Here is a 24858-nt window from a genome sequence, read left to right on the forward strand (position 1 = left end):
TCTTCTCTGTTTTAAGAATAAAAAGAGTCCTCTCCACCACGCATATTCGTTCTCTAAACTTCATTGAAAATACCTAGGCGACAAACATCAGGGACTCTTCGTTAGTTGACTCGCTGGTACACCATGAAGAGGCCCTCTGTCCGCGGAACTTTGCGAAACTCGGAAGTTCCGTGCGGTTTGAATTTGTTTTATTCGTAACGAGGCGACACTCGAGGCCGATTATTTACAATTTCGTCGGTGGGAGAAAAACTACTGGCGTGTTCCTCGATTTGTTTGATGTTATCAGAGGCTGTATAGCGGTCTTTCTCTTTCTGGACCCCTGTCGGGTGCTTCAATCTGAAGCGTCCTCGTTGCCTAGACTGTTGTCTTGTCACTCCAGCGAGGATCCTTCAGTTTTGTTTCTCCGTCGGTGCTCCAGCCGCTCGTTCGTTACGCTGTTTCTCGACGGGATTCTCTTATTGAAGGGGCCGACGCCGCGGATACGTTTAAACAAGGTTTAATCGCGGCGATCTTCTGTTTCTGACGACCTGTGACACACAATCCGAGAAAATATCTGGCTTTGAATTAAGTGGTTCGGCCTCAGAATGTGACCAAAGTTGTCTTCGATTGAATTTGAACCGTCAATTAAACTCTGGTGGGCACTTTAAAAATCTCATCGAGATTTTGTTGCGGACCCTGTAATTCTTCGTTCTTTCCTTCGGGAACTATTTAAGGTGCTCACAAGGTAAAGAACATTTTGTCAACACAAACCACATCAGAAAATAAAGACTGTCAATCTCGTAACAGATGGACATATGTTCTTGCTATTTCTATTTGAATTTTCCCGAATGGGCGGGGCTTTATTGCCCCCAATTTCCACGGAGCAAGAACACTGCTCCACGGGGCAATCTCAACTCGCGCCGACCATTGGTGTGAACTGTTCCCTGGAACATTGTCAGGAACAGAAGCTGGCAAACGACTTTCGACTTAAGCTCCAAATCGGCTTGCTGTGCTTTGTTCCATTGAGAGTTTGGCCTCAGACTTTAAATGGTCACTCTTAATTGAGGAACGAGGGAGCTGGGCGAGAAAGGAGAAGAAGGGAATGTTCTTTTCATTGTTCATTTCTGACCCTTGCCTTGATAATTCTTCTGCTTGTCCCTTTTCTAGCTGTTCTCCGCTTGTTATGCACACCTAAGTACTTTACTTTACGCTTCTTGCTTTTGTACACGTCTGATTCTAAAACCTTGGCAATAGGTTTTCTTCAATGGAAGCTGGTAGCAACAATTTAATTTAATATTTCACCAACGAAAATTCCATTATAAAGTTTTATCACTGAAAAATAAAAATAAAACAAAAGATACTATTTCCAATTTGTACTCGTCTTCAGCAGTTCCACTCACTCGGTCTCTCGGGATTGCTGTGGAAAATTCTGTTTTTACACAAAAATATCGAATCTTTGCTATTCTACAACTCTGTCCAACAACTTCGTGCAACTCTCCCGAACCGTCCGCGAATTTCCAACATTCCTGCAACCGAGAAACCGATGCTGCACGTCTCCCAAAAATCGCCTCCGAAATGTCGAGAACAGCGAACACAACAGATCGAGTCTCGGCAGCAAGCTCGCAAGAACCGTCGACTCTGTTCTCTCGAAAAAAAACCGCACAAACTTATTGGACTAGCGCTGACGCAGCCAATCCTCTCTTCGACTTTCCGTAAAAATACGACGGCATTTTCTTTCTGATTTCAGGCCAGTGCATGGAGGAGAACAGGGGAATCGTGATCAGGTCAACGCATCTGCTGATCGTCGTGCTGACGGCGATCGTCGCGATATACAGGTGATTCTAATCGAACGTGCGACGATCTTGACGACCGTTAAACACTCGACGATTTGTATAATCTGCTGTGGACACACCGGTGCGTGGTGTGACGAGACACGATATTTGAGGAGACGAGGGATGATGGCACACGTGTATAATACAACAAACAAAAAAGTATATATATAAATATATAAATATTATATATATATATATAAAGAAATAAGCCTTCGTCGCGAATCACACCGAAGAGGAAGATCGGTCTCCGGGCGAACGACGAGGAGCGAGGACCGGGGACGAAGAAGAGGAAAATGAAACCCGGAGGAATCGATACTACAGCATCGATTGCTCGCGTCCGTAGCTCCAGCTAGCCTCTCCGAATCGCTGGAGAAGGTTCGTGCTCGCGGAATCACCGAAAGACGACCGAGTTGTGCGATCGCTGCAAAATTTATTGTAAAATCGAGGCTCTAACAGCTGGTCGCTGGTCAGTCCATAAAGTTTGTTCGTACGAAATCTTTTCTAGATCCAATATGGATGAAAGTCGATGAGGAACTTGAGTGATTCAGTGTACAATTATGGCAGGACACGATTGAAAGCGTAACGGTGGATCGTACGTGTGAATACGAACGAACTTAGTGGATATACTGACTCGATTGTGTTTCTGAATATTATTTCACACTGCTGTGGAAGCATGAATAACGACCGTGATCTATTACAACTTTTGCAATGAAATTATTCACATTCAAACGGTTCTTGTTTATCAATATGACTGCAAGGGTCCTGCCGGATCCGATTCGAGGAGAGCCAGAGAACTTCTCTAAGGACGATTCCTGTTATTTTTTTCTCAGTTCGAGGAGGAACTCGGTTCGTTCTTAGAACGCCGGCGATCGCTGAACAGAGTCGAGCATGAACCTCCGCCGGCCAGTAGGTTTTTTACCGACGTAGCTCGTAGGCACTAGCTAATTAAAAAGTCAGGCAAAGCTAACGAAGTGGAAGTAACCGCGCGAGTTTTTATGGTCAGACCCATATCACGAGATCGCGGCGCACCGATCGGTCGGATTCAACGCGCAAGGCAAACGAAACCATCCCGCGACACATTCAAGCTTAATGATTTTTGGAATTGCGGATAGGCGATCGATCCAGGTTGCTGGATCTTTTGAGAAATCCCTGTAGGTGATAGCATTCTCGGGGGAAAAGGTCCGTTTCGCTCGGCAAAGGTTTCAATGGTTATTAAGTCCACCATTTTTACTGCAACTCTGAAAATTTTATATAGGATGATTACAAAAAATTTTTAAGGGAAGAGAAGCAAATGTCACAAATCAGACTTCTAGTCCTACAAAGAGTTCCGCAGTCTCTGAACGACAGGTGCCCGAATTTGAAGGGCACCGGTTCCAAACCGAGGATAATCCGCCGCGCAGTGAAATACAATGACCACACGGGGTCGGTAACCGAATCGAACGGCGCGTTAAAGGAGAAAAAGGTGCGCAAAAAAAAATAGTTTCAAGTCGAACCGACGGCAGATTTTCGGGTTACAATCGTCGTGTTACGAGCCCGCGGCGAGATTCGGTTACTGCTCGAAATATTAACGGCCGAGTATTATATGTAGGTTGATTGCGCTTGTGTAGCTGTTATGTAACAGCTACAAAGGGTTAGTATACGGTGGTGGAGCATGCGCTATTATATAATAGCTGTAATAGCCGGCGGCTGTATTAATAACCGAGTGGCGGGGCTCGTGAAAAAAGGAAGGAAATAAAAAAAAAAGAAAGGGAAAAAGGATACTGCGTTCCAAAGCTTCCGGTAGTCTGCGTTATTTTTCTATCGTTACGGTGAAAAGACCTCTCCGGCGTCCACGGTGCTGCTTTCGAGGACGAAACGATCGATGCCCGCGGATTTATTAAAAATACATGGAAAACCCTTTGCGGAGTGAAACAAGATCTTGCGAGGCCAGCGAAATTGAATCGAACGGAAACTGCGTCCGAAACGGTTCGATACGATCCCGCCCTGTGGCGAAATTATTCGCGGAGAATCTGCGGGAAGGTGTGGCGAGGAAGAAATTAGAGGAGGAATCATGTGGAAACGTCTTTAACCTGTTCGCGAAAATCTGATCGAGGCTTTGCTTTCTTTATTTGTTATTTTTAAGTTCTGTTTGATTGTAGTTGACGTTGAACCTGCCATTGTTGGTCAAATGATCATTTCACAGTTTTGTATTTCGCATTTATTAAAATTCACCTCCTAGGAAGAATTGTATGTGTTCATTTGTACGACTATAACATTTATTTAAACAGTGTAACAAAACTTGTGTAGACTCTGAATATAATCCCATCATTTTCGTAATGATTAATATTTGTAGGTTCAGCGTCAACCCTTAAGTTGACTATTGGGGCAACCTGATCCCCATACGATTTTAATTATATTTTATTGTGTTATTGTAACTATTACGAAAGTTTAACCAAAACAAGATTAATTTGATTCGGTAAAGATTCTGTTACGAGATGAAATAAAATAATTATTTAGGGATTGGTATATGTAATATGTTTTTTTTAAATTGTTATTTTTGATCACTTCGCAGTAGGTAGGTTTATTAGTACCAGTGGAATCGAATTTCGAGCGTGGCCAGAAATTGCAAGCTTAATTACACGCGAGCATATTATATTAAAGGAGTTTGATTTTGGTTTCTGTTTTATCTCGCATCGAATCGCGTTTAATCTAGTCTGATGCGCTCGGTAACGATCCGAACAGCGATGTTCATAATTGATATTTATATAATCGAGTGTAGGGTAGTATGTAACGCCAATCATGCTCTTTTTCAATGACGATTTCGCGCTTGTTTCATCTGTTCTCATTGTATATCCTGATACGTGTATGTGGTCGACGAGTCTTAATTACTTCATTTAGCAGATCTTTATTGAAATAACCGCGGAAGTGTCATGCATCAACGGGGAAATCAATTTTGTCGTACTCAATCATATTTAAGTCCCTAATTGCAATCCGCATCCGGATCTCCGCGAATCCCGACCCTCATTTTCCAAATTCCATTTGTCTCTTGTCAAATTGACCTAATAGCGGAAGATCGATACATTGCGAAGATAAATAGCTGATTTTGCAAATTCGTAACTGAACATGCAGAGCTTTGGACAAATTCGCTGGAAAATAAACCTTTCTGTTTATTCAACGTTTTGTCGCTGAATTGTGGAAAACAATTATATTCTCTTTTCATTTGACATTTACACAGATTCGATAGAAAAGAATTCACGAATAATGCAAAACAATGCTGTATCGTTGATATGAGCTTTCAGCGCATTCAGTTATGGTATTCATTCTTCAGAATCCTTCAGACACTATCTACCAAATACTATCGATAAAATCGTCGGAGGGGACCGCAGGATCGAACATGATACAATCGGTAGCCAGACGGCCGGCCATGTAAAGTGTAAAATTGCAACTGTGATGGGTCCTCCGTTTTGCACCGAGTCGGACGTTCCCCTCCGAGAACACGTTTCCCAGTGAACATCCGGATGATCCGGACATCGCTCTGATTCTTCCTCGCCGAGATAGAAGAGAGGGAGCGAGAGATAGCGATAGAGAGGAACGGGGGTGGGGGAGGGGAGGGAGATAGGAGAGATGGCCGCACGAGCAATTATTCAAGGCTTATCGGCGGCGGCAGCAGTCGCGGGCCGGGAGCTCGAGAAGCGAGAGACAAATTGACCACTTGTTCGACTCCTATCGGACCAAGAGAGAAGAAGGGAGTCGCGGGCATATTTTATTAAATAGTCGGGAACCGAGAGCGGCTGTCCTGGGGACGAAAATGAAATCCCCCGTTACTGATTTACGGGGCCCAACGCGTGCCCCCGGTCCGAGCTCGCCAAAGATTTAACGCTGCTTGAGCACTGCCCCCTACAATCTCAATAAAACCGTACGACCCTAAACCATAACTTAGCTAAATAACTCCTGTTGCAATGATCCAAAGATCCGTCCACAGCAGACTTTCCAAAATCTACATCGTTTAGCAATTCAATATTTTGCACAATCTGGGTTCGCGTTCAATATTCAATAGGCGAGAAATTCATGCAGCAATTTATTCCTAGAAGTTATTGCAGGAATTTATTCCTGTTGGAAGAATTAAGTCTCTCAAGAAAATTCGTGAACGAATCATGCTTCGTGAGAAATAATCATAAAGGACCTGTAAACAATATTTCTCTAAACTGGATCGATCTTTGGCGTCGGTAATTGCGATTCTAATTCACATCGGTACAGATTTAGGAAAAGTTAGATTCAAATCGCAGGGAGCAGCCCTAAATCAGCCCTCATTGGAGAGACTGTCCCAGAATCGACGGCTCTCGGCCTTTGACAGCGTTGTCGTGTAAATCGAAGCATGTTGCGGGGTTGTATTTCAGTTAGGCACGTTGTATTTCTTGAATGACGTGTCGCGTGGGCTGTTTGGTTCGCCGAGGGCGTGTAACGCGAGCGTAAACGTAAGCAATAAGCAATAAACGGGCGCAACGGCTCAAAAACCATATGTACGCGAAGAAAGATGTTGCGTCCGGCGAGAGGTTTCTGTACAGAAGGTGGTCGCGGACCTTGTAGCGCGAAAAAGAGAGAAAGAAAGGGAAAGAGAGAATGAGAGAGAGAGAGCGAGAGTGAAAGAGAAACGTTCTACTATAATTTTCGCGGCGACTGGAACCGGGAACGAAAGGGACAAGGGGATACGGACCGATCGATCGCGAGGGTAGAACGCTACGATATTATTGTAACTAATACAGAGTCTATATTATATTATTGTACAAGCATCTTTGTAATAATTAACCCGTAACGAGTGACGAGAGCGACAAGAGCGAGAAGGTGGAGCAGCGGAGCCACGACAGAAGACTACGTAACGGAAGAGGACGGGAGGACAAACGACAAAAGAAAAAGAGATAAATAATGAAAACTTAACCGAGCAAGAAGCGTTGGTGTATAGAGGAAACGTGAAAGAGGCAGATCGCTATTTTACCACTTTTCCAATCGCGGTGAACGTAGTTTTTACGCCGTTACGCTTTCCTTCATTGTTCGTTTGCGCCGGCGGCGAGGGAGGAGCCGCAACACGGAGGCCCCGCCCCTTAGAGGCTACAAATCTCTTTGTTGACGCCCCCATTTGATAACAATTCGCTTCCACGTTTCCAAAAAATGAGTTCTTTTAAAAATACGTCCTTTAATTGCTTCTATACATCCCTCAGATTGATGATTATGCTTGCGGCTGAAAGTTCGGACAATATCGAAAACACATATTAACCTACAATTTGTAATTCTTTAGCTACAATTTTTCCTAAAGAAAAGAATGACCGAATCAACCTCCAAATGGGGGGAGACTATCGAAAAGAGGCGGGGATTCGTCGGCAAGACGGGGAATCGTCGAAAGGGGCGTGTCAACAACTGCCCCTCGTGGTCGTCGCTTTAATCGAGCGAGACACGCTCCTTTTCAGGGTCCTCGTCTGACAATGAGAAGGACTCGTTGTTCGAGTTTTTGTTTCGGCTTCTCGGCGAGCGAGCAGGCGTGTTGCGGGCTCGTGAACCGAAATCGGGGGCCCGCCCACGGGAGCCGTTTCTCAAACTTTCCGTTCGTTTCCACGCCGGACAAGTAGGACACTTAGTGGTTAGGACTTTTAAACGATTAGCACCTTAGAATGCCGTACTGTACCTAAGAGAAAAAAAGCAGCGTATTTAGCGTTAACCTTAAGGCGAAAAAACACTTTAGCGTTTAAGGAATTCTCTAGCTTCATAGGGGTTAATAAGCTCATTGTGACAGCAATCAGATATGCCCCGCGGTCGAATCGCGAGCCAATCCCGACCTTCCCGTTTATCCCACGCCCCCCGCAATCCTTTCTTCCCCCTCGCATCTGTTCAATTTTGTTTCGTGATTATCGTTTGTCTGTCGCGCGCTTCTTGCGAACAGCCTCAAACCCCGGCCTCGAAATGATGGAAAATGTTGACCACCGATCTGCAATTATGGATGTGCGAACGAAAAATCCAAATTGGTGTTAGTAAAGAATCAAAAACATTGGTAGATTATATATCTGGCGTCTATCTCTTGCAATTGATGCAGGCAATTTTGCATAAAGATCTTCAATATCCTCATTACTACGATCTTTATGCAAATTCGAACATTCATGGATTATTTTATAAAAATCAGAATGAGGAACAAGCTCCATTTACATTACATTATGAAGACTTCACCCTGCAGCTAGCCAGATGACAAAGTGATGTATTCCTTGAAGATGACGTTTCTGAAAACTCAGAGTCAAATACGAGGTCCATCCTGTTCACATATTGCAGATCGGTGACGTCGATGTTCACGTGGAGCGTGTTTGCCAACATAGGGCGGAGGAGACAGAGAGAGACGGAGCACATAGAGACTAGATTAAACCATGGGGAACCATGGGGTCGCAGTTTTCCGCGGATGTAACCCAGCTGGTCCCCAAACTCCGCCGTTTAAATACCCCCGTATAGTCCGGGACCGTCCGGGTGTCTGGTCCTGTTCTTTGAATCTGTTTGAACTACGGTTATCATACCGAAAGTCAAACAGCCAGCTGGACGGTCAAATATCCGGGTGATTCCAAGTCAAAGAACCGACGGCCGATCGAAACTCGGGGACGGTTCGAGTTTTGCGGATCACGGTCGAGAACCGGTGGAAAAATCGCGCAACTGAAAACGCGAAAACAGTGAACACGAAAAGCGCGTGGACAGGTGAAAGAACCGGTTAGTGCGCACACACAAACAGAGAGAGAGAGAGAGAGAGAAGGGGGGAGAGAGAGTCCCGACGGAGGCCGGCGTTCTATTATTTTCGGTTTGCCCAGCGCAAACAACGCGCAGGGATTTGATAATTATCGGAGCATCCCCAAACATCGTTACTGACCGACCGCCTGCGCTCGCGCCACGCCGGCCTCTCGTCAAACATTATGCGCTCCGCTTAATGAGATTGATGCAATCGGCCTACGCATTTAATCCAGTTAATTTACATTGGGTCCTAATATCACACGCGAATATTCCGCTAATGCAGTCGGTAATGAGAAACAGAAAATTGCTTGTATAAACTCGCGAAACCCGCAACGACGACCTGCTTCGCCAGCTCGATCCACCTGCATCATCGGCGTCTATCGTGCATTCGAATCGGGTGCACTCGTTCGACTCACACTCTGAACAAATTTTTTGCTAACTAAAAGAAATCGATTGTATTATTTGTGACTTACTGAAATTCTTAAAACAAGGAATAAATAATCTTGTTCCTATTTTTTACAATCGAGGTATAACATTTTTAGTAACATTTTATTTATCGAAAATATATCACTCGAATTGTCTGCAGGATTGTCAAAAAATGATCGGTGTAAATAATTTGATCGAATTTCTGTGGCTGTATTCTAGCAATTGAATGTTAAATCGAGTATCGATTAATTTCGTACGCGAATTTTTTCGAATTGAAAAGAGGAAGAGCATTCTCTCGTTTCGTCCAAGTACAGCATAATCGACTTTGCAGTCTGAACGGTACATTCGACCTCAAACGTATTTTCTCACGATTTCACTATTTTTATCGATCGGTTGTCGAATCGAATCAAAACGAATCAAATCAAGGTCAAGAAAGAAGCAAAGCGTCTGTTACTTTGTTGGGTCGAGTCGTAAATGGATTGTGGTCTTCATGAATTCACTGCTGCTGAAGTTCTCTCAGAAAATCGTTTTATCTATGTAAGAAAAATGTTTATTAAAGTCTTTTTAGTCCTTTAACTTTTGTACCCTTTTAGAAAAGTTGCTGCAAAGTGACTTTAGTTTGAAACACGTTTATTATTAAGCACAGGCTTTTTCCTTTTATCTGTGGTGGCTTGTAAATTTCTTAATGCGAAAAGTTACAGGGTTTTTAAAGGGAGAACGGCTCGATAAGCTTTACTGTTTGTGCTGGTCAAACTCGAATTGCTCGACTTTGCAAAAATGTACAATAATCTGTAGAGTTCGAATATCAAAATATTTGCGAGATATTGATCAGGAAATTAATTTTTACACTAACTTTATACTCTAAGAAAAATCATTTACAACCGCCCCAACTCTTTCGCAAACCGCAGGCAGCAAAGTTAATCCGAAAGCAGTCGCGAACAGCGTCTGAAAAGACGAGGTGTCGCGAGAATCCACGAGAGGGGGTTATATGGGGGTATGGGGGTGCGTTTACGCGACCTGGATGGCGGTTAACGATTTTATGGAAACCCGTCTAATGGGATTATCGGATTACTTCCGCGTCGGTACGGGTGCTCCACCGCAGTTTATTATTCTCGCGCGGGGATTACGCGCTCATTCTTGAATCTTCTTCGCTTTCCCCATAAAACCCCGGGACGGTCCTTGAGGACTGTGGGCTCTCTCGCAGACATTCGGCTGCTCTGCGGTTTACCCGTTTCGCACTGCGAAATCACGGTCGAGACGCGAACGATTCGCGGTATAATCCGGCGAGAAAGCTAATTGCAGAACGGTTAATCCGGGAATGGGGCAGTTAGGCGATGCCGTGGGTAGTTCTCCCCGATTTCTACGGCAATCCCGTACATTTTCGGGACCTGAAAGTCATTTTTGCTTTAACGATGGTCCAACGAGCTGGTCGACATTCATTGGAGGAAGGCGTCTTTTCTTATTTAAAAAAGATCATAGGTTCTTATGAAAAGCAGAGGTTGGAGAGGAAGAATTATGAAACTTCTTAATAGGTTCTACTTAAGACGTAGAACTTTTTTCAAAAATGTGCTTGCATTGTAAATTCAGAGGGAAGCTCTTGAAAGCAAAATTTCTGGGATGGAATTTGTAAAATATTGAAATAGAAACTGTGCTGTAATGCAGGAAAAAACTAAAAACTGAAAAACAACTTCATTTCGGCGCGGAGGAAGATTACTTTTAAAAACTAAAAGATGACAGTTTATTTCGGCCCGGAGAAAAATAATTTGGAAAACCGAAAGACTGTTTATTTCGGTGGGCACCCGTGTAACCGTTCGAGGGACCACCCCCGCAAGGGGCGAGCATGATCGGCACCCTCTCTGGTCCCGCGTGACGCATCCGGTCGATTCGCCGTTGAAAGATTAGAAAAGCGATCGCCATATGGGGACACGAGCTAGGCTCCTCGGGCTCTTCTCTCGTTGCTGGCACGCTCCATCGAGCCGGGGACGTTTTCAATCAAGGGACAATCATCCCTCGACGAGCAATCGAACCTTTTTATCGAATCATCGCGGCCCGACGTATCCCTCTACAAGACGGGACACGACGGCGACCGATCATCGAGCAACGACGAGAAAACTTTTTCGCGGCGGGGGTATGTTTTTTCGAGCAATACGAGTGGCCGAATGAGTGAGCATTTGTGCGAGCAGTATGTACGCGTGCGTGTGTGAATGCCAGTGAGAGATAGATAGGCAGAAAGGCAAATGAGCGAGCGAGATTGCTAACTATACTGGACAAAGTCCGAGGAGACAGGACACACGAAGGAGGCAATATTTTATACTGACAAAGCATACAAACTTCTCCGAACACTTTGTTATTTTAATTTTCAATAAATGAATATTATCAGTGTTATAACGTTCACGGCCTGAGTCTGTTCTTCTTTTACCCCTTGACGATCGTGAGCTACTATGTTTCATTGATTCCTTTCGTTTAAACCTTCTAGCTCGGTCGTTTTTCAATTATGAATATATAATTCAGTTAATAGACCGCGGTAAAAATTGATTTTTAATATTGATCCAAAAATTGTGTCATCAGTTCGTTTATTCTCTTTCTGTTCATCGTTTGTGGAACATTTCTTGAGTTGGCGTTTTTCGTATTAAATACGGAAAAATTGCATGGAGAACTGTCTCGAATTTTCACTGCTGTCTAAAGATCCTTTCGTGCGGTGGCATTTTTGTGTTGTAGTTTTGTGGATTGTGAGAGTATTTCTGTGATTGTCTACTTGTAGAAACTACTGTGTGTGTAAGAAGATACACTATAATAATTTGTATGTAATCACTTTCATTTTTTAATGAACCGTCGCTTTCCAAATGTTTGTACATATAGGTTTTGGAAAGACGATGCTCAGAGTTTTAACTGGACTGCAGATTTGATGCATTTGCGATACAATTTAGTATATTTATATTTTGAGCATAGAAATATACGCGCAGTGCAATGGCTGCGATGTTGCTGAACGTCCTGAAAATTTTAGCATAAGCACCGACGATTAAAGCAAGAATGGGTGAAGGATCCAAGAATCTTCGACAGGACTATTTCTGAGGGTTAAGGCCGCATAGAGAGCTCACAGTTCGAAGTCCTATAAGTTCTTACAGCTCTAGTCTAGGTCCCTCGTGGAGCCAGTTCCATCCATGCTCCAAAATTCACCATGCATTTCTCCATGGGATCCATTCGACGATACTTGAGCTCGAGGAAGTTTCGCGACCGGTTTCTCTAGCCGTGCTGGCATTAGCATATGCATATGCGTACAGGGTGTTTCACCTAACAAGATCGCCACGAAACCTGCCACGTGTGATTAGCAATACAAAAGAAACAGGCCAATACTGTGCGCATAAGACCGTACGACCGAAGTGAAAACGAAGTTTTCTCTTGAAAAGTGTCAGATAAAAAGCCACGATTTTTATTTAGGATGGCCAAATCGGGTGAAACACCCGTTATACACGCATTGTGAGACAACCACGAGCCCGATACCGCGGGGCAAGAGAACAAAAGGGGTTGGGGTCCCGAATAATTCGAAAAATAAAATCGTTCCCCGAGCAGCCGACGCGCGACGGGGACACGTCGACGATCACGGTCGAAAACAAAAGGCGTCTCGAAAGAAAACGAGTCGAACAAATCGCGAGAAACTGTAACTACGCATAGCTACCTGGGGATATTTCGAGGTCGATGAGACGCGGATTAACGCAAGCATTTCGCCCGGGATTACCGCTAACCGAGTCATCCCATTTACCTACCGGTTGCTCTAGCTCGCACGCAGCATATCTCGCAAGGATTGTTCGTGGCCAGGATCTCTTACGAGGACGCTGTTCTGCCTAAGCCCCGAACTTCCGGAAACTTAGCCGGCAGCCGTCTCTAGCTGCCTCTTCCTACCTCTGTTTTCTATGAACATAATATTCTGCGATAACGATACGGCGACGAACCCGCTACCTTTGCTCGTCAACCTTTCCGGCCCGATTAAATCGTCCAGTTGATGATGGCCCTGTTAACATTTTTATGACACTGACGTGTTTGAAACATTCTAAAAAAAACCAAGTCCACGAAGAATTAATTAAGACGTTCTAATAAGACACGTTCGTTCTTCCTTTAAAGCTTCTCTGTCCCGCATTTTTGTTCGTGTTACCGGAAACAATCAGCAAGTTAAAACAGACGTGGATCACAATGGTAGTAATTCCAAGCCTGTTGTTCTGGTTTAGTATAACAGGTTCGTTTGGGTGATTAGGACAGAATAATTAGAGACAGTCGGCGTTTAAAAAGCGAAATCGGGGCCAGGATAATTGGCCCGTCGAGCAGTGATTCACGGGTAGTTTGCTCTCGGGATCGGGTCACGGTCACGCCGCGATAGAAAAGAAGTTTTCAGGTTCTAGCCTTGTTTAGCTCGTCTTGTTCAGAGTGGTATAGTATCGAGGACAGTGCCCGCGGCGGTTTTCGCGGTCGAGGCCGTGGCCGACCGATTTTTCCACCTTCTTCTTCTACAGAGATCAGGTCAAAATAAAAATAGTATAGCAACATCCCCGAGAAAACTGTGCGTCGCGCCTGCCACGGTTAATAGAATGTCGATTCCCGGGCTGACGCGTGTCGGATGCGATCGGGGATAAAAGCTGCCAGGACGCTTGACGAACAAGCCCGATAAAATGACAGCGCTTCAGCGTTTGTATAACAAGCGCATCCTTGTCCTATACCGGGTGGGCCGCTAACATACTCTATTTTTCTTTGAAAATGCTCTTTTTATTCTTATGTGGTTCTTTATTTTGCTGTACGAGCGGCGAATGCCTATGAACAGCATAAAAATTAATCCCAATAAAAGTTATTTCGAGAACTCCAGTGTTAAAGAAGCACAAGTTACGCAAGCTCCAGTTCCAAAGAACACTAATCATTTCCTCGGAGCGATTCTCGTTAAGCTTTCAAAGAAGTACAGTTTCCTCAATTTAGGAAGCAAACGTAGGAAACGAAGAGCAATTTTTTTACTAAAAATTGAAACACACGAAGGGGATTTCGACGAGGAGGAAGTCAGATGTGCTTCAACGAAGTTCGTTTGAGCTGGTCGTTTACAAACCCGTCACCAGCATCGCGTGCACCTCACTAGCGGTATAAACGATCGATCAATTAGCCGGTTCGGGGTTTAATTGCGTCGAACGATTCAATTTGACAAGCCTGGAGTAGATGGATCGAACCAGGCCCGTCGGAGTCGCGTTTCGATTACGACTTTTTCACGCAGACCTACCCGTTTCAAATTGCGCGATCAACGAGATTAAAGATCGAGCACACGAGTAGATCGCTGGATAGTTTGCGGGAAAAACTCGACCGAAGCTAATTGCTGTAGCTCTCTGGTATCTTTTGCGGCACTATGATTATCTTTATTAACGAGATTGCACCCGTCCTAGTTACTGTCTCAGCTGTATTCTATCTTCAGCTTAGTCATTGCTTTCAAAATTGATCACTTGCTTGATCACTCAATGACTCAGGGAAAAAAGATTGCCTTAGACATTTTGTGATCTAGATGCACCGAGAATCTTCCAAGAATTTTATTATTGTAGATTTTTCTTTTTATGTAGCATATGTGGATGTCAATTATTCGGATATACTATTATTTGGATAACAATATTTATCCGTTGGAAAATCCTGCAGAAAATTTTTAGATCGTAGATTCCTTTAAAACTTTTGCAATGTACAAACGTACGTTTTTATTAGATTTCATTAACAAAAGTCAGGAAAGTGACATAAATCGAAGTCGGTCAGCGCGATGACACGTTGGCAGGGAGGATTGAAATGTTAATTCGATTGCCAATTACTTTCTGTAATCGTTAATCGTTGCTGACCTACAATAGCAACCCCCGCGTAATCACGGTGAAATGCAATTAACCCGCAACCGAATTAACAGTGGCATTTTCGTGTAAAATTAACAGAAACTCGTTGCATCGGATCAATTACCGGGAACCGAAAACAAAAATCGATTTTGTTTGGTAATTGATAGACTGCTGGCCATTAAGCTACTGAAAAACCATTGACCCGAACCCAGAATTTGATCGAGTATCGATCATGCCCGTTGGTTGTTCGGTGGAACACACGGATAATCGTTGAACGAAGTAACGAAGCAAGAATCGCGTAGAGAATTGCATGAGCTGTAAATTTGTTGGAAAAATCAGCAATTACAACCAATACTTTACTGTGGACCTAGGCAAAACGTCAGAAGAATTTACAGATATCGCTGTGCTCAAAGACGATTTATTAAAATTATTAAAAAATTTATTGAACAATTTTTCACTATATAACTTCTGTTTCATATGGTCGATGCCATTTTTGTCGCATAAAAATCTGCGGTCTAGTAATCTCGATGGAATGAATGCCGAAAAAGCAATATCGCATGAGCGTGGTATGAGTGCGGAAGATCGAGAGCTTGCGAAAGCGTGAACCGGAAGTAGAAGAACGTTCTTCGTCGTTGAAGAGAGCGAGAGCGAGAGAGAGAGATAGAAACTTCACGAGTGATCAAGTGTGTAAGCTACCTGTGCCTTGTAACAAACTATGTATGTATATACGGTATTCTATATACACATGGTCGCAGGAGAAGGAGGGGGATAAGAAGGAGGCGAGTATATTGCGTACCACACACAGACACACAAGAACAGAACACACCAGTACACCGATACACAGAAAACACGTACACGATATGTAACAAGGAAACTCTCACGGTAATCTATAATATTAGGAAGAATCGTTTGTCGTCTCTTCTGGAACGCAGCGAAGGAAACATCTTCGCGGAATTCTGTCGAGCGAAGATCATTTGAGCAACAGAACATGGGCGAAATGCAAATGTGACGAGACACAGACAAGAAAGAATGCGTGAGAAAGAGCGAGAGAAACGTGGCAGGCGAAGAGTGTTGTTTAACTGGTCCGAGAAAGAATGTAAAGGGTCGAGTAAGACGAGGAAAATAGCAATAATCGAATTTCAGACTGAATTACTAAACCGGAGAATATGGAAAACGAGAAGGACGAACGAGTGTGGAAAAAGAATCGAATATTACACCGCAACGTTTGTCGCCGCGGCGACGCGCGAGCGTGTTAATTATTATAAATACTGTTACAGTGTCTTGCTACATCGGGGAGATTCAAATAAAATCTCGAAGCTCGAAAGCAATGTGTTTTTGTGTCTCGCCCCTTCCTTTTCATCATGGTGTTCGTGACAAATTCGATGTAATATGATTTCATAGATCCTCGCTATTCTTTGATCAGCAGGCCACCAGCGTTGATTCCCGCGGTAGAATAATTTCTAAAAAAACAAAACCCGATAAGAAGATCACTGTCCACGGCAGGCTCTCTTGATATTTCGATTCGGAATCGAGGTCCCGCGGAAATCCGAAAAACGAACGCGTCGAACAAAGAATCTCGTTCCGTACTTATCCGGCGATTCCCGGGCGATCATCGGACCGGAGATTTAATTTCGCGATAACTGGTTTCGCGATGTCTCTTAGAGGATCGAAATATCGTCGACGAGTTGACGTCTGTGTCGTTTCGCAGTTTTGCAAACGCTAGGTAACAGCAGCGTCACAGGATTAAACATTGATGGGAGAAAAAAAGCGGGCGCGAGACAATGAAACGGATAACGGAACGCCGGCAATTTATGTTTAGACAACGGGGTATTGTTTCAGCGCTTTATCGGTTGTAGCATCGCCATTATCTGCCCGGCGTGTGTCGCGTGACAGGCCGAGAGCAGCGCCGCCGCTGCTTTTGTTTTTTATCGGTAAGGGCTGTTTGTCAGCACGGGTCACCGCGTAAAGCTTACAACGCTCGTTTTCCGCTCGACGATTCTCTCCTTTTCGTGTTCGTCCTGCTTCTCTTGTTTCCACCCCTTTCCCTGTGGAGAGAGCCCAAAGCCTGATAGATACATAGTCGGTGGATGTTGTTCGATAGCCTGAATGTGTATTCCTCGTCCACGAGAAAATGGCACAAAGAAACTTGCAGGTACATATGTACATTTACGCCCCGCAACCTGATATTCCTACTTCGCGTTGCAAGTATTATATTTCGCAAAATAGCGCGACTCTATTGGCCAAGAAAACAAACAAACCTGTGAAATGACCACGACGTCCCACTTACAATCAGAGTCGCAAGGTTAGTGGAATTGATTCGAATTAAGGGGAAAAAGGAAAACCCTCTCTCTGCCAGTACCGGATTAGTCACGTGACGGACGCGTCGTAGAGGGGGAAGGGTAGAGTGGGAAAAAAGTCTTACTCCCACTGTCCCGGGGTACTTATTTAAGATCCACGGTCCATGTTTTAAGTAGAACCTACTAAAAAAAATTCGACAATTCTTTCAACTTGGTTTTATCGCTTCCCAAAGCTCCCCTTGTCCGACCGCGCCATTTGTTCTTCAAACGGCGATATATATTCCAGATCGGCATCGTGCGCGTTAGACGAAACAGTAACAAACCCTTGAAGCAACCGTGAGGCAACACGCCATTAGGATCGATCGAAACGATCGAAGCCAGACCGTTTTTAATTCTGGCGCGGCGTCGGCCACGACAATGGTGCTTCGTGCCGACCGCTGTTTTTCGCCGTTCCTCGGGGGAAAAACATTTTTCGCTGGGTTGGTGTGGCTGTTTTTGACGCGAGATTTACGTCGGAGCTTTTTCAAGGATCCGTGTGTCGGTTGCAGAGCAACAGAAAGAGAGTCCCGGGAATGAGAGAGTAAGAGAAAGAGAGTGGGCGAAACCGTCGAACGGGAAAGCGATTTCGAGCGCTGGCATCGGATTTTTGTATTTCCTTCGGTTGAAACAGTGAGCGGAGCTGGGAGAAGACGTAGCGGACCGGTTTCTTGGCTCGATTTTAAAAGGAAACGGGTTCCCGACGAACGGACGGTTTTTCCCGTGGACCCTGCCAACCGCGACAGCGCGATTTATGGCCGATGTGTTACGTCGACGCGGTCAATTGCCGGCGCACGATCCTGCTTTCCCTCTTTCGATTTAAGCTCCTCTCTCAACCCCTCCTCTCTCTCTGTTTCACCCTATCCCCGATTGACCGAATCTGTCTCGCGTTACGTACACGCACACGCATAAATCGCTCTCGCTGCCTCGTGGCACGTGCCACGATCGAAATACGTCCTGCGATCATGATTTATCGCGGATCCGCGAGTCGAGACGCGGATAAGCGCCACCCAGCCCGCCTCCCTGCGCTCCCTTCCGCTTCCTATTCTTCTATATCTCCGCATGATTTAGGGCGAAAGATGCTGCTCGAATGTCACGGCTCGTTTCCTGAACCGCTTTCCTCTTCGGGGACAGCGCGCCGTTTTATGCTTGCTGCTCGTGAAATCGGAGATTTCAAATACATAGTCGGATTGCTACGAATGCTGTGGGCTACGATTATTTAGGTTACATCGGGACTACATTCGTATGCGATACAGCAAATATTCTCGCGCCTTTCGGAATCGGTTCGAAATAAAATTCCGGCTCGTTGTTATTGTGTAATTTCCGCGTCGGCTGGAAATTTCGTGATGTACTAGGAGGGCGGGGTTTTCGACAGGGAGTTTCGGTTGTTCCCGGTTCGGACCTCGATAGAGTCGTCGTCGTGACAGACGGTCTGAATTGGCGAGACTCGGGGCAGAGGCATAGCATTCTGCCGGTTAGGTAACAGAAACGGGCGCGAGCCTTCACGAGCGTCCGTGGGTGGACAGGTCGCGCGAGGTCATGCGTTATTTTCCAATTCGGAAACGCGGAGCATCGCTCCTCTGCCACCATTGATCTCCGTTCGACGGGCCAGACCGGTTCCGCCTGCGACACGGCCTCTTCTCATCCTCTCCCTTCTCGATAAATCGATCACGTTACAAACCGGCACAGAAGGAAACCTTCCTCCGAAACCTAACCGTCACAGTCCCGTCACTACGTCCGGGAATTTCCGCGCGATCTCGCGGTTAGCGGCTTGTGCTACCGACGAGACGGATAAATCCATCGTCGATCCCTTGTCTCGTCGTTGTTTCAACAACCGAGCTGCTGTTGAACTGTCAACCGCTGTTGAACTGTCTCCAACTTTACCGATACTCAACACAACAATTTTTCTAATGGATAGTGTAGCGCTCATCGAATACGCAGGTCTCTCCAGCGGCTAGATTTTTGAAATCGGTGTTGCAGAATCGTCGAAATAATGCTTCCCAAAGGATCCTTCGTTAGGGTCGGTAGCTCCGCTCGAAGCTCGCCGCAACAATATACATCCGCGGCCTTTAGGCACGTAAAGTCTCCGTTAAATCAACGTCGGCGCACAGTTAAGGATAACTTCGGTCGTTTATAATCATTTTACGGGTACTTTGGAAATTTATGGGACACCCTTAAAAGGCGGCCTTGCAGCCTCCTGCACGCGTATAAACGTTATCGCAATATTAAGGGAAGTTTTCAGGGAGTTTCGCGTTGCCCGACGCTGCTTGCTTGCTTGCTGGTTGCTGGTTGCTGGTTGCCGCGCCCCGCCAGTTCGATGCAGGATCGCGATTAAAATATGCAGGATTAGGTTCCTTTGGGCGAAGCAGCCGGCCCCGGTTAATGGCTAATAAAAGAAAGGCGACCACTATTGTTGCTCGACAAAGAGTCTCGGACGCGCAACTTTTTAAAACGTTCTTCTCGTGCACCGGCGCAATACGTTGTTGCGAAAATGCTCGCGGCTTTCGAAGCCCCGATCCCTCCGCCTTATCGTTCGAACCGTAAAAAAGTTGGTCTATTCTTGAGACTCTCGGGGAGCAAAGTAACGGATCGTAAGTGTTTGATCGCGTTTAACAATTTCCGTGATAAAGTTTTATTCTCCCTCTCTCTTTCTCTCTTACTGTTCCCTCGAGCTAGCAAATTTTTCTGTTTCTTTTTTCTCTGGTAGGTACGTAGGATAGATAGCTGCTCGCGTTTTCGGATGTCGCACGGATTGCCTCAATAACCCAGCCGCGTAAAATTAAATGGCGCATAAAATTGGACGAGTAATCGAAAGCACTGAACTCCGCGATACGTGTTTGCGTCCCCGGAATCGTCTTGCTCGACTCCGAGAGAACGACAGTTATCGCCGGAACGGGAAACGCAACTGCCGAAACGCGCGAGCGCGGCCGCGGCCCCATAATAAAACCGTACCGCGGAATTGTGAACGCGGTGTTTCATAGTTTACGGCCGTGTCGCGCACCGGGCACAATCAATTCTGACAGCGGCGCGCGGTATTGTCAGTCTGCAGAACGAAGTTTGCGCCGTTACTTGCGGCAGACGTGAGTCAAGGGAAGTCGGATACTTTCACTTCGTTTTCGCATCGATGATCTGTTTCCGCAGGACACATCTTTGGAAATATTTATAACTTTTATGATACTGTCATTATAAAATGATGACAGAAACCTGTGTTTCATTCTGGTAGAAAATCCGTGAGCACAAAACGTGATAAATGTGGTGTTCGAAAGTAGAATGATTGTACGGTGAACGAGACTATTTTTCGCGAGCAATTTTCAGGATTGGGCAGACACTTTGGCGAAGATTTCAGGTAATTACAAGCTCGTTAAGCATCGATCAATTTTTGTAGAGCCAACGGTGCCCGCGGTTCCAACCGATTGGAGTTTTACACGGTCCGTAACGCGAGCTTTCGAAATTCGTAATCGGCGAGTTTCTGTCGCGCGCGCGAAACGCTCTTTTACGAGCGCTGTCAAATTCGCGAAAAAAAATATCCCGGAATAAAACCCCGCCGATTACTCTGTCGCGTCAGGACCATGCGGAATCGTTGCGAAACGGTGACGTGTTCGTACTTGTTGAACAAATTGCTGTTGTACTTCCGCCTCGCGACCACTTCCTATTCATTCATCCTCGCTCATTTTGTTATTAAAAGCAATGAAAGTATAATGGCGAGCCCGCCTAAAGAGTGTCCCCATGTGGTCCTTAAATCACGTCATCGAATAGGTTGCGACGACCTATGCTACCATCATGATCAAGACATCGATCATTTTTATCAGAAACATCAACTTTAATTTACCGTTTATTAATCTTCGTTCTAGAGCTGTATTTTCATCTGAAGTTACTCCCCGATAATTCTGGACACCCCGATGTTTTCTGGATAGCAACCTGCCATAACCGGGCGTGTGAAGAAGCCAAGTAACATAATCGATCATCACCCTCCCGCATTAATCTGGCGACATATTAATCTCGGAGTCATTTATTTCTCGAACGTGTACCACGGGATAATTGCTGTCCCGCTGCGACCTAATCAACGTAATAGTTGGCTCGTTAAGGAGCACACGGCGCGGCACGGCAGCGGCGGGCCCCGCGGACCAAATTTTCCTCCTTTTTCCCTCGTTACAACCAGTTACTGACATTTTTATAATCATCTCGTACCCAGGCAACCCTTGAACGAGATCGTATCGAGGGACAGCAGCCGAGTTTAAATTAGATTTCGACGTCGTCGAAGGACGAACGAGACTCGATATCCTCTGGCAAGAGTTAAGGGATCTCTCCTTTGGCCAGGAACTCTTTAAACGGCTGCCCACGTATTAATCTCACCCTTGTCGGGGACGCTGCCTTATTAACTGTCCCGCAATTAAGTCTTCTTGCAGGCTTTAGCTAATTCGGGCATCCCTTCCAAAAAGACCCGTCGTTTCGAGGGACCCCAATTTTATATAATCCACGATCATCATCCGTTCTATTGTTATCATTACTTATTACACTATCAGAAACAGGAACCACTTAGAAACTTCATCCTTGCCTTAACAATTTCAATGGACTGAAAATAATACATCGATATTCTATAATTTTTTAAAATTTATTTTTACCACATAAATGCATAAAATCCGCAGTCTAGATATATAAGAGTTGAACTAGCGTCTTTTATTATTAGAGAAATAGTAAAATTATTAAAGAAGGAGAAACGATCTTGTGTGGCTTCTCTATCTTACAACAACTGCAGTCTAATTATAATTCTGAAATGAACCATCAGAAACCAATCGTTTAACCTGCGCAGATAGGGGCTGAATTTTAAATTAATATTGAAAACAGGCTACGTTTCCTCAATTTTATCAGCAGCTCAACTCCTCGGGAATTCACAGCAAAGCCAATAAACAATCTCTGTAATTTATATATTAATTATTGGAGGCCCCATTGGAGCATAAACATAAAAAACAGTATCGTCGGCGTTTCCTCTATTTATAGAAATACAGCTAGAGTCTATCGATCGCTGCCGATCGATCAAGTCGGGGCGCAGCGGACCGGCGGGAAACGATTCTCACCTGATTGGCGGCTTTGTTTTTCGTCGAATACCTCAGCTCAGGTGCGTTGGGAGAAGGAGAGTGGGGGAGAGCGAGAGAGAGAGAGAGAGAGAGAGAGAGAGAGAGAGAGAGAGAGAGAGAGAGAGAAGAGAAAGCAGTGGTGCGCAACCGTTGGGCCGTGTGCGGCCTGTTATGCGGTCCACGCTCGGAATGCGGCTCGTTACGTTGCACTGTGCGGTCTCGCGTGCCGCGTGCGGTCCACCGCGCCCAATTGTGCGGCTTGCGGTCCCTTATGCGAACCTCGGATATTTAAGCCTTCTCCGGAATTTTGCGTTTCCGCGAGTCCCTCCGAGCCTCTTCGCGCTTCCTTGTCTTCCACTGGAACGAGAACCTTCGCCGGAAACCCCCAATGAAACACCATAAAACGCACAACATCTGAAAATGGCCACTCGCTTCACTGGGAACGCGATTTTTCTATGGTGTCCTTGAACAGCGGCCTGTAGGATTGTCTATCTTTCTGTACTCTGAATTTTTTCAATTTTGATTTTGACGGTGACTGTGATATTACTCAGCGCAGTAAAAATCGATTAATATCGTATCATTTAATGTATATTTAGACCGGCAATTTAAAATTGCCAAGTCACTCTCGAGATAGAAATGCCTGTTAATGAAATTGTTGTCGAGTCACACTTGACATAGGAGTGCAAAGGGTGAGCCTTTTAACTGAGTGACTTTGCGCTTACGAGCATATACGAAGACGCAACGGAAGACAAGTGAAATGGAGATGATAGATATTAAATACAATATAGTTTGGATCAATGTGGACGCTACGACAGAATTAATAATCAAAGCGAGATTCGGTGAATTAAGAAAAAAATCCTCCCTCCAAATACGATAACTTCCTCCCCAAACATGTGTTCGTATCGGTATAAATAACAAAGTTATTAGGTGTGGCAGAGTTAAACGAGACACCCTATACATATACAGAACTTTAACACAACCATCGAGTAACACAATATCGTGAACAATAGACCACTCATTTAATTTCAAATACTAAATCGATTGGATATCGATTAATCGTTCGGAGAAACAGTCAGATATCGAAGTACATACGAGAAACACGTTCGAGATAATTAGTTTTTTCAATCACGAACGATAATGCGCACGTGTCGTCACGGCCGTTCCTACGCTGGACTATCCACAATGTATTTTGTTTCCTTTTTTTTTTTGTAAAACTTTTTCTCGTTACAAAGTTTGTATTTACTGGGAGATTTTTCGATGTCACCGAGCCGACCCAGAGATTTACAGGAACGAGATTTGTTCGTTTCGGAATCCGTGCCAAAAGCGAACTGTCCGATCTTGTCGCGGTCCCTGTGAAAAATTACGTAATCCTGGACGAGTGTTATTTAATTTTGATAAAACGACTGCTATCCGTCGGCGTATTGTATAACCGGTCGGTCTAGATTAAAAGGTAAGACAGATTATAGCTTTGAACCCCATCGATATCGATCCTGAACGAATCAGTGGACATTTAGCATCTTCGTCACACCACTCGTGACGAATAGTGTATTGTGTAATCTTTTGGTCTAGGCCAAAGATAGTATGTATTCGTTGGAACTTTTGCCGTTTGAAACAGTTATCAATCAAGAATGACTTTTTGATAAGTCGTTGATCGCGAAATTGAAAAGTCAGTTGAACGATGCAGCACACTTTTAACACATTTCTTGAAAACTCTCATCAGTCATAAATCTACGAAGATAGTCTATTTCTCAGTTAACGAAGCAACGTCCAGCAAAAGGTCGAAGTTAAGGAGAACTTTATTTACCGCGTTAGTCTCAAGAGAGATTAATAAAGTTTAGAAGGCTTCCTATAGCTAGAAAATAACTTAAAACTGTACTTAAACTGTCTAATTTTCTATATCGTCATTTCTCGGGGTCTCTCGCAAATGACTGTCTCTGAAATTGATAATTGTGATTACAAATAGATCAGCATCGGTACAATGACCTCTTCGCTCCGAACTATCAGCCACCACAAAACAAGTGATTCCTTAACCTCCGAGGAATGACTATGTAATAGCGTTCCCGCGTAATCGAAGCGTTAGTTGGCAGGGAAACTGAATGAAACAGTCATCATCACGCCGCAGCTTCGTGTCTGACCTTGACCTGACCGTGTCTGAGACCTCAAACTCAACTGCACTCAATTGATTGTGAGTATGTATCCAGCATGGACTACCTAAAATAATTACACTCTTCAATAATATACACTCTTCATAATACTACAATAGTAGACTAATGATTGTTGGTATTCAAGTTGTTGTAACTTTGTGAAAGAAAGTGGTATGTAAGACTGCCTCCGTAGGCTCATTTTGAAGAGGGAAGTATCTACATTTATACCTAAAAATTGTTTCTTCCTGAACGGTCTCTGCACTAAACTATGTAACTAGAACTATGTTTCTGTCTGAAAATTTCAGGATCCAACTGAAATTTCTTCGCCAATTGAAATCACTATGAACACAAAGAGTGGAGAACTCCTCTTTGCAACAAAGCATCGGCAAATTTAGGGTTCAAGTTGTCCATCTCTGTTATCGACTTGGCCGATGGCGATACAAGTGGATAATCCACCTGGGTTCGGTTCTCGCGGGCCGATAACGTTAGATCTCTTTTTTCCA

General features: G+C 44.6%; 2 protein-coding genes across 4 annotated transcripts in view; both read left to right on the forward strand.

The window, feature by feature from the left end:
- LOC143208348 (uncharacterized) overlaps positions 1 to 16131 on the forward strand; it is a 315575-nt gene extending 299444 nt beyond the window's left edge. For all 3 annotated transcript variants that reach the window (XM_076422728.1, XM_076422730.1, XM_076422731.1), the window contains one exon: positions 1727 to 16131. In XM_076422728.1, the coding sequence (XP_076278843.1) occupies positions 1727 to 1818 (92 nt within the window). In that variant the 3' untranslated portion in view covers positions 1819 to 16131. The remainder of the gene's footprint in view (positions 1 to 1726) is intronic.
- Positions 16132 to 20139: 4008 nt separating this feature from the next.
- Positions 20140 to 24858, forward strand: part of Ctns (lysosomal cystine transporter cystinosin) — a 29172-nt gene continuing 24453 nt past the window's right edge. The window contains exon 1 of the mRNA XM_076422753.1: positions 20140 to 20482. The gene's annotated coding sequence lies outside the window, so the exon portion shown is untranslated. The remainder of the gene's footprint in view (positions 20483 to 24858) is intronic.

The sequence above is a fragment of the Lasioglossum baleicum genome, chromosome 4 (assembly GCF_051020765.1).
Source record: "Lasioglossum baleicum chromosome 4, iyLasBale1, whole genome shotgun sequence".
In the NCBI taxonomy this organism is placed as follows: domain Eukaryota; kingdom Metazoa; phylum Arthropoda; class Insecta; order Hymenoptera; family Halictidae; genus Lasioglossum; species Lasioglossum baleicum.